A 10,000-nucleotide genomic window follows, 5' to 3' on the forward strand; every position below is an offset into this window, starting at 1 on the left:
TGTGTGTGTGTGTGCGTGTGTGTGTGTGTGCATGCCGTGCGTGTCTATGCGTATGTATGTATCTGTGTATGTGTGTATGAGGTCCTGGGCGCGTGTGTATATGTGTGTGAGTGAAGATGTGCATCGATAGAGCGAGAGACATGGTACGTATCAGATGAACTTAAGTCTCAAAGAAGGGCAGGCTAATTAGGAACCTGCCCGAGCATCAGGCACTCCCCGATCCACGACAGACGACGGAGGAGAGCTAACGATTATGGAAATGATATTACACTCCCCTCTTTGATCGTTGCAATCACATTGCATTTCAGCCTCCATCATCTCTCGGTGATACGCCGTGCCATTCGTCATTCTCCGCAGCGACGGTCCCCGGTGAGTCGGGGGTCTGATCAATACTGATACTTAGTTAATAAACGCAGAAGAAGAAGAAGGCGCAGCACCAAAGACTGCGGGATATTATCGCAGCAGATAGCTGCCACAGATCCGACAATAGCGTCACGCGATAAGCCACTTGAAAGATGGTTGAAAGCATTAACATTCTGTGCAATAAGCGGCAGTGGGCCGCAGGGCCATAAACAACATATTGCATAATTAAGATGGATCCAAGCGAAAGGTTTGGATGGCCACAGCACCGTGTCCTAGGATTCAACCCAGCCTGGAAGAAAGTTGCGCTCCCTCCTTAGTGATGTATGCGTGGTGGCCCCTCCCCCAACCCTGTAGTATTCACATTCTTGTTTTATCAGATACACTCTGAAATTACAACCTCGTTGTAGCCTCTTGTATTACATTAGTCCGGAGTATTTGACCACCTGTCTGAATTAAAGCAATGAAAAATAGTTGCCGGTTTCGTGTTCGCTGGCATGGCACGGCTAACCTAGTTACTGCTTTGACTCTTCCAGAACTTTCCCCGGCTGACACAGAGCCCCCGCTGAGTCCACTCCTTCATGTGCTTCAGACTCCAGCGGCTCTCGGTTCGCAGGACTCCGAGAACCCCAACCCCGCTCATCAAAACACACTCTCTCTGCGCTGCCACTCACTCACTGACGGGGACGGGGACGGGGGGGACGCGATCACAGGGCTCACTGGATCCACCCTGCCCCCTGCTGAACAAGTTCACGCCTGATAAGGGAGCCACCCCGAAAAAATCAGCCGATCCAAGACGGCGGCAGGCGGGTGACGGCGTCAAAGCGGAAACGGGTGTCGCGGCTCAGAAGCACAGAGCGAGTGTTAGCGCTGATCTAATATTGATGGCCACCGGAGCCGTCGCGACAACCCGTCCCAGGGGCCCGGGGCCCCGCACCGGCAGCGGGGGCCACGAGGGAGCGGCGGGAAGGGGGCCCAGCCGGGGAGTGACAGGTACCAGCCAGGACGGGCGTTGATCTTGGGGGCGGGGGGGGGGGCGGGCGCCTTTGTTTAACAATGCATGACCTCTGCTGGGAGATGGGAGGCAGCGGCTGCAGCCGCTTTGAGCTCCAGGTGCTGCACGTACACACACACACACACACACACACACACACACACATACACACACACACACACACACCCGTGCACACTCATGCACGCAAGCATGCGCATGTGCCTACACACGTACACACACGCACACACACACACCACACACACACACGCCTGAATACACACTCGCACAACACACACACACACACAACACACACACACACACACACACAATACAAAAGCTCTCATCGATCAGCCTCCCCTCTAACTTTCCGTCCCATCTGGCACTTTGTTTAGAGAAGTCCCCGCATGCCACAGGAAGCAAACGCGCGGTTGTGCACAGACCAGCGACACGTTAGGCTCTAACGCGCTACAGATGATCAAACCGGTGTCTCAGACAGCGGGGACAGAGACTGCGGGCTCAGCTCTCTCTCCGACGGTTCTGTTCTGTGTTAAAAGATTACTTTAACCAAAACACAGATTCACTTGTTATGAGGAAGGATTTCCCTCGTCTATGTTCTGATAACTGAGAGCAACATTTAGCCTTTATATTATTATTCTTAACTCTCGCTTCTGCTATAGTGCGCTGCAGCTTCTTTTCCCCGCCGCGCTGTCTGGTATAATAACTCCACTGTGATTAGCCCCTGGTCTGTGATTGGCCCTGGTCTGTGATTGGCTCTTTCCCCCATCCATCCGGCCTCCTGTTCTCCCAGGATTGATTGGCTGGCAGGATGATGTGTGACAGAGAGGCTGAGCAGGGGTGGAGGGTGGAGGGTGAGGGGGGTTTGTCCTGTGGCTGAAGGGTCGGGAGGTGTGGGGGGGGGGGAGGATACTGCCTGTGCTGTCACTGTGATGGAGGACGGATTGGCCGCGGTCTGATCCCAGTGCTTCATCACGGTGATGTATGGAGCTCCGGCCCCACCTCCCAGCTCTGGGGGCCTACAGAGTCACTTGTGTGTACACCTCTGTGGCTTTTGGCTAAATGTTTTCTCTCTTTTAAGTGCGCTTAATGCTCTCTCTCTCTCTCTCTTGCCCCCCGCTCGCCCTCTCTCTCTCTCCTGGCTCTACATCAGAGTGCAGGTGGTTTCCATTATTCCCCCAAATTCCCTTCATGACTCCATGGTGGATTAGATGCCAAGTCGGGGTTGTTTATTCTGAACGTCCCACCAAGGCTAAGGTAGTGGCGCGCAAGAACAGTATCTCTCCATCACCCGACCCCGCTCTTTAAATACACCCATTCCTGCTCAGTGCGGTAAAGCATTACGGCGATCGTCCTTGGAGGATTTTTTTTTTTAAGGGCATTTAAAATAAGAGAGAAGGCATCACCCATGGAGGAAAACATGCTATAAAACCTCCACAAGCAGACCTCACAGTGTCCCCTGTATCTGGGGAGTCTGGGGCCCTAGGGCCCGCCTCGGAGCTTGGCCCCCGTCCTCTGGCTCTAACAACGCTCAGACTCATGGCCCCTCTGCGCAAGTGACGACGAAAGATGAACCCAGCGCGGTGGCCTTTAGATGGTTTGGCAACATAACAGTTGTTATGGTCACGTTTCCATTGGAAAAGCCGGGACAAACAAACACAAGCAGTGTTTCAAAGTGTTCTGCTGTCTGTTCATTGTTCCCCCTTTTCTCTCTTCATTCTTCTTCTATCCTCCCCCCATTCTCTCCTCCTCTCTCTGTTCCTCCCTCTGTTCCTCCCTCTTTTCTCTCCTCCTCCCTTTGTTTCCTCCCCCCTTTCTCTCCTCCCTCTGTTCACAGCTCTTTCTTTCTCTCCCTTTCTTACTCTCGGGCGAGAGTGTGGTGCTGTCCGTCTGTTTGCAGAGGTGTGTGTGTGTGTGTGTGTGTGCGTGCGTCTGTCTGTGTATCTGTCTGTGTGTGTACATGCATGTCTATCTGTTTGTAGATGTATTTGAGTGTGTGTGTGTGTGCGTGTGTGTGGTGGTGTGTGCGTGTGTCTGTGTATGTGTTGCCCTACATACCAGAAGGCAAAAGGGCAGTAAGTAAGTACGTTTGTGTGTGTCTATATGTGTGCGTGTGTGTGTCTGTGTGTGCGGTGAGTTTCTGGGTGAGGGTCAGGGATTGAAATCAGACCCAGGCTCTTTGTAGGGTCCTGGGACGAGGCTGTTCCCCTGACTCCCCTCCAACCCCCCTAACAATGGACAGGACTGGCACCTTGTTTAGAGCCTTCTCCTGTTACACTGAAAACCTCATCAGCCTGACGAGCCTCGCCCTGTGTGTGTGTGTATAGGTGTGTGTGTGTGTGTGTGTGTGTGTGTGTGTGTGTGTGTGTGTGTGTGAGTGAGAGTGTGTGTGTGGTTGTGTATGTGTGTGTATCTGTGGCTGTGTGTGTGTATGTATGTGTGTATGTGTGTGTGCCCACAATTCTTTCCCGGCGACACATTTCTGCGCAACATGTTCCAGTGTACTGCTTAGTGTCCAGGAAAAATGAGAGGGGAGAGAGAGAGAGAGGGAGAGAGAGAGCGAGAGGGGGAGAGAGAGAGAGCGAGAGAGAGAGAGACAGAGAGGGAGAGAGACTGTGTGATTCCCTGACCTCCAGCTCCTCATCCAAGCATGGCCCTCACACCTTCAAACACAACGTCTCCTGTGGCATGGGGGGCCTCCTACTAGCACCCAGAGCCTGCTCCTCTCTCTGCTCCCCTATCCGCTCCTCTTTCGGCTCATCTTTCTGCTCCTACTCCTCGATCTGCTCTTTACCGATCCTCACCACACAGTCAGAGATTCTCTTAAATCACAGACTAAGTTACACTCACATACACGCACACACGCAGAGTCACATACATGCACATGCACACACACTCACACACACCAACCCCAATTACCAGACTCGCTTGTACATAAAGCAGGAAAATGTTGTGTTAGTTGATGTGGCCAATTAATTATATTGCAAGTCATTTAAAAATCTATAAAAGAAGTATAAACTGGTTTAGGCTGTTTGAAAAATTCTAAGTATGGTATTAAAAAATGCAATACGTGTATTTAAACCGCCCTGAGCGCTCTTATATTGGAGTCTTTTTTTCCACGCAAAAGAAATGGGAGCTGTGTCTTAAAAAGGACTGAAGCCTAAATTATGCATATCATTTTCTCCCCTTTTCATTCGTCTCCTTCTCTCTGCGTCCCTCTCCTCCTCTGGATGCTTCATGCGAGCGAGGAGGAAACATGGCCGCGGACCAAACGTGCCGGGTCCCTCCCCCCTCCTCCCTCCTCCCTCCCCAGGACAGGGTCTCTCACCCAGGCGGTAGGACGGCCGTGGTGGAGGTGTTGGACCCAGCCATGGGCGAGGTGGGGGAGAGCTGCATGGGATGAGGTTAGCTGGAGGTGCTAGGAGCGAAGGGGTGTGTGTGTGTGTGTGTGTGTGTGTGTGTGTGTGTGTGTGTGTGTGTGTGTGTGTGTGTGTGTGTGTGTGTGTGTCTACGGTGTCTGTAGAGTTTGTGTGGGTGTATGGTGTGTGTGTGTGTGTGTGTGTGTGGGGGGCTCTGTGTTGGCCTGTGCGTAGCTACCGGCGGTGCTACACTGAGCTACAGAGAGAGTGTTGTGAGGCTGTTATGTTTTCTCGTCCTCCTCTAACTCTTTCTCCTCTCCTGGCCAGAACTAGTTCCAGGCTACGGCGCAATTATTTTAAATGTCTTTGTCTTCTGCTTGACTTTTCGGGTTGTCTAAACTGCGATTTGCAGAAGTTTCCAGTGGAGAAAACAAAAATATAAATCCATATATATATATTGGTTCAAGAGGATAGCGTTAGTAAATCAGATGGAGTAAAACAGGAGCGTAATTACAAGCTGAAGAGCTGCACAGCTGTCCACTGCTATCAGCTGGCATTTACCTAACCTTATCCCAACACTATGGTCAATATCAAACAGAGTTAACAAACACAACTAAAAAATAAGAGACCAGCAGTAACAGTCTAACTGTGAAATATCTGCAACCCCTAGCAATAAAAAAACAACGCCACTCAATTAATTCTTCAGGGATACACACACAAACATAAAAAGCACTAAACGAGCAGATTACTCACAGCCCATTATACTAAATAACACAATATCTATTAGTAACCACCGGCACTTAACACACACTGAAGCTGTTTACACAGAGTACAACCCTCTCCAGGAGGGACAACCGGGGGTCAAACACACACACCCCCCCCCCGAGACGGGCGGGACCCCCTACCTGCACAGAGTTGAGCCGGCAGTAGCCGTTGAGGGGGAAGCGGATGACGTGCGTGGGGTCCTGGTTCCAGCCGGCGTTCACCGAGTTGCACATGACGTCGCCCGTCTCGGGGAAGATCTCCTCGATGAGCACCTTCTCGCCGCTGAGGGCGATGCGCTCGCCCAGGTCGGGGGTCACGCGGACCACCAGGCAGTCGCAGGGCTGGGCCGCGCGGCGCTGTTCGCGCTCCTGCTTCCAGCCCTCCAGCGCCTTGATCATGGGGGACAGCTGGTAGTAGCGGGCCTCTTCGTAGAGCAGGTGGAAGTCCTGGGATGGGGGGGGGGGGGGGGGGAAGACAGTGGGGGTCACCAGGGGGGGACGCTGCTCAAGGTGCGTAGGAGGGAGACAGGTGGAGGGGCTGTGTTGGTGTCTGTGTGCGTGATGCCGTTGTGTTGTTGTTGTTGTGAGCTAGGAAGTAGGATTAGTTCGTAAGGTGCTCTTCAGCAACAACCGCATGCACACGCATGCACACGCACGCAGACACACAAACATACATGCTCATACACACAAATAAAACCACACACGCTGGAACATCCGCACACACACACACACACACACACACACACACACACACACACAAATGCAGACACACACATAGCCACAGGCATCCAACCACACAGACACACAAACACAGAAATGTATGCACGGACACCCATACACACACATTCGCGCGCACACACACACACACACACACACACACACACACACACACACACACACACACACACACACACACAGACTGTAGACAATGAATGTCAGCCTGTCCTTGAGCAAGTACTAAAGCCCTAATTACTCCAGAAGTGCTGCCCCGGGCTGTAGGTGACCCCTGACCCCTTGGTGAAATATGGATGTGTTTAGACCACACAGTATATCTTATACAGCAGGAGACAGCACATCCTGCCTGCTGGACTGAAGTTCCCTTATTCAATCCCAAGTTAGCTACAATAAGATACATTTATGCAATAGGTGTCACTGCACCTCACTGCTTGTATTTTCAATGATCACCACCTCTCAATCTGTGCTGTGATTGCACATGTTTCAGTACCCCTGGATGGGTGTGTCTCCTCCGTCAGACCCTCCCAGACCTCCGTCATCCCCACGAGGTTGAAACACACAACACTCTCTCCGGACACTGAACAAAGATGGCGACCCCACCAGCGGGACAGAGCGCGAGGAGGCAGGCTAACCCTCCTCCGCTAGCCCCTTAGCATGTTCCCATCTCGCCGGCTCCCCGACGCACGGCCCTCGGCAGGGCTCCAGCGAGCCGGGACGCCGCATTCCTGTGTGCAGACTGCTGTCTGCAGCAGATTGCCTGCCTCCCCCCCCCGGGGCACGGGCCCAGCCGGGGGGCCTTCGCCCCACCCCCCCTCCACCCAACCGCCTCCCCGCTCCTTCCTCTAATTTCCCATAAGACCAGATGGCACCATCGTTCAACACCACTGTGGAGGAGGGAGAGGAGAACAGCCCAGGCTGGTTGTTGTGGGGGAGGAGGCGGGCAGTAGGTGAGAATTAAGAGGATACGGGCGAGTGAACACGAGGACACGGGTTCTTTAATGTGTTCCGTACACAGATACGGTTCCACGCTAACCGTCGTTTGTCGGGCGGTGACATAGCTCTCCGTACGGCTCGGTTTTAATTGAGGGGGGGGGGGGGGGGGGGGGGGCGGAACGTCAGTTGAACTCAGTAAGAGCTGTCTGGCAACACAATGAGTTCATTTAAAAGCTTTGTGTTTCTGATTAGCGTTGGAGCCGAGCGCGACAGCTGGGCTACCTTCTCCCTAGTGTTAGCCTAGCTCGCCCTAGCCTCGCTTGTCCTGGGTCGGCGCTTGTCTTGCGCCGCCCACGGCCATGTTGCTACGGCGCGGCGCGGCGAGCGGGCCGCGGCGCGATTGGCGGCGCGGAATACGGTTATCCGTCGGGTATTCAGTTTCCCTTTGATACACTCCCTTGACCAGCGCTAACACACAGCGTCTACCTTCCCCCCGAAATGAAATCCATGTGTGGCGCTGGCCCGATGACACAGGAATGAGGCAGCAGCAGCAGCAGCCACTGGCCTCCTGGCTATACATTTAATAACTATTATAGCATGGAGAGCCGTGTTGCTCATCGCGCTGCCCAGGAAACACGGACTTCAATCGTAAAGAAAAGGCAGACACACACGGAAATATAGATACACACACACAGCTGGTGCCTGTGGCAGAGGAAGGCCGTTAGAGACGGACGCATCACGGCTGCGTAGGTGAGGTTGAGGCTGTGTGTTGGCGATGCTGCGAGGATCACACAGAACTGCTTCCTTCCGGCCTGTAGAAGGCTTGGTGTGTGTGTGTATGCGTTTGTGTGTGTGTGTGTTTGCGTGTGTGTGTTTGCATGTGTGTGTGTGTGTGTGTGTTTGCTTATTGTGTTTGTGTGTGTGTGTGTGTGCGTGCGTGCGTGTGTGTGTGTGCGCGCGTGTGTGCGCGTTCGTGTGCCTGTGTGTGGGGTAGAGTGGGTTCATCACCTAGCACCCCCCATCTGTTTGACCCCCGGGATACTGAGGAGACCGTAATCTGTTAAAGACTCCAACCTGGCGCTGGACTGCACTGAGGTGGACATCCCAACCCGGCCTTGATATCCATCGGGGCTGCACTTTCATTTGCACCGGAGCGACTCTGTGAATACGAATGACATCACCATCTGATGTCTGTCTGTCTGGCGGTCCGTCAGTCTCTCTGTCTGTCCCTCAGCCACAGTGAGGGGATGACAACATGCAGGGAAGGGAAACAGGGCCTTGCGGAGGGGGGGGGGGGGGCGGGGGATTGGGGGGGGGGGGGGGGGGGGGGGGGGGGGTCTCTGTATCACAGAGCAGCCCCCCACCACAGGTCTGAACCCTGGATGGATGTGTTTTTAACAGGGCCCTGTCTGCGGGGGCTTTACTCATCCCGGGCCTTACAACACAGCGGTCCACCGGCGGGGCTGGGGAGACGGAGTCCGGTCCGCGGCCTCTGGCCCCGACGCCCGGACCCTCAGAGCCACCAGGGCTGTGAGACGGTTCACCCCCCCCCCCCCGGTCAGACAGCCCGGATGAGCTGGGAAATAATGATCCAGCCCCGTCGCCCACCGGCAAGGCAGCATCTCAGGACCACAGAGGGAGGGAGGGAGGGAGGGATGGAGGGGGAGAGAGAGAGAGAGAGAGAGAGAGAGAGAGAGAGAAAGGGAGGGAGAGCGAGAGAGAGAGAGCGAAAGAGAGAGAGAGAGAGAGAGAGAGAGAGCCAGACAGACAGACAGACAAAGAGAGAGAGAGTGAGAGTTACATGAAGATTCAGAAGTGGGATTAAAGAAGAGAGAGAGATAGACGTCATTCGTGTTAACCGATCCTAAAATTACGAAAAGAAAAATATTCTCCCAAAAATAAGTCCTCATCATGTTTCATCGAGGTAAACGTGGAATCAACTAACTTAACAATACACTGTCAATGGCATGACTCCCCTACCCCGATCCACATGCAAACAAAACCAGGGACACACACTCTCTGCACTAAAAACCCGGAACGCGACGTTCCCTCAATCACGCCGTGGCGTTGCTTACACACGAGTGATTAACTGCAGCTCGGCTCGGCGGGGACGGCAGCACAGTACATTAATACTGGATATCCCGCTCCACTGATGGAGACACACAACATTTCTATTTTCTCCTGCGCCGCTCTGACTTTCACATTGATTTAACAAAACACACAGCAGCGCTATGGCTGCCAGCGCCTGAACAGACCGGGCCCCGCGGCGACCGGCTCCTGATTGTGTTCAGATAAGGACATGCTCCATTCCGCCTCTCCCTATCTGCATTTCATTCTCTTTTCCCTCAGCTTTGCACAGATTCAACGGCATGCAACAGACGAAGCCAAAGCAGAGACGTAATGAGATTAAACAACACCGTTTTGGGGACGTGTCCTCATTGGACACTGGCTCTATTGTTTCCCCTTTGGGATAAAGCAGGATAGAGAGAGGAACGACAAACACAACCCCAGAAAACTCTCAGTGCTAATGGTTAATGACTCAATGGGTTGTGGAGCTGGCTGCGTGTCAGACGCTGTTGTTCGAGGGTTGGGCCTTGTTCAGACTCACTGCTCAGGCCCTGAGAACTGGCCTGGGGCTCTGGGAAACTTGGGATCAGCTAGTTCCCTGGTAGGAGATGGATGAGCGGACCCAGTGCCCACAGGCCAGGGCTGTGCACGAGAAAGAAAAAGAGTGCTCTCTCTCTGCTGGAGGTCCAGCCTGCTGGAGTGCGGAAATGTGATGGGGCTAACAGAACACATTCACAGCAAATACGTATCATGTCTTTATGTAATTGTGCATA

General features: G+C 53.5%; 1 protein-coding gene across 1 annotated transcript in view; it reads right to left on the minus strand.

The window, feature by feature from the left end:
* Positions 1 to 4,140: 4,140 nt before the first annotated feature.
* The window catches only part of kctd15b (potassium channel tetramerization domain containing 15b), a gene marked incomplete at its 3' end in the record, with an annotated part of 16,387 nt that continues 10,527 nt past the window's right edge, over positions 4,141 to 10,000 (minus strand). Inside the window, exons 4-6 of the mRNA XM_079736466.1 lie at positions 5,634 to 5,939; positions 4,698 to 4,759; positions 4,141 to 4,168 (exon numbers count right to left, since the gene is read on the minus strand). Of these exons, the coding sequence (XP_079592592.1) occupies positions 4,141 to 4,168; positions 4,698 to 4,759; positions 5,634 to 5,939 (396 nt within the window). The remainder of the gene's footprint in view (positions 4,169 to 4,697; positions 4,760 to 5,633; positions 5,940 to 10,000) is intronic.

This window comes from Pollachius pollachius (assembly GCF_949987615.1).
Source record: "Pollachius pollachius genome assembly, chromosome: 5".
Classification (NCBI taxonomy): domain Eukaryota; kingdom Metazoa; phylum Chordata; class Actinopteri; order Gadiformes; family Gadidae; genus Pollachius; species Pollachius pollachius.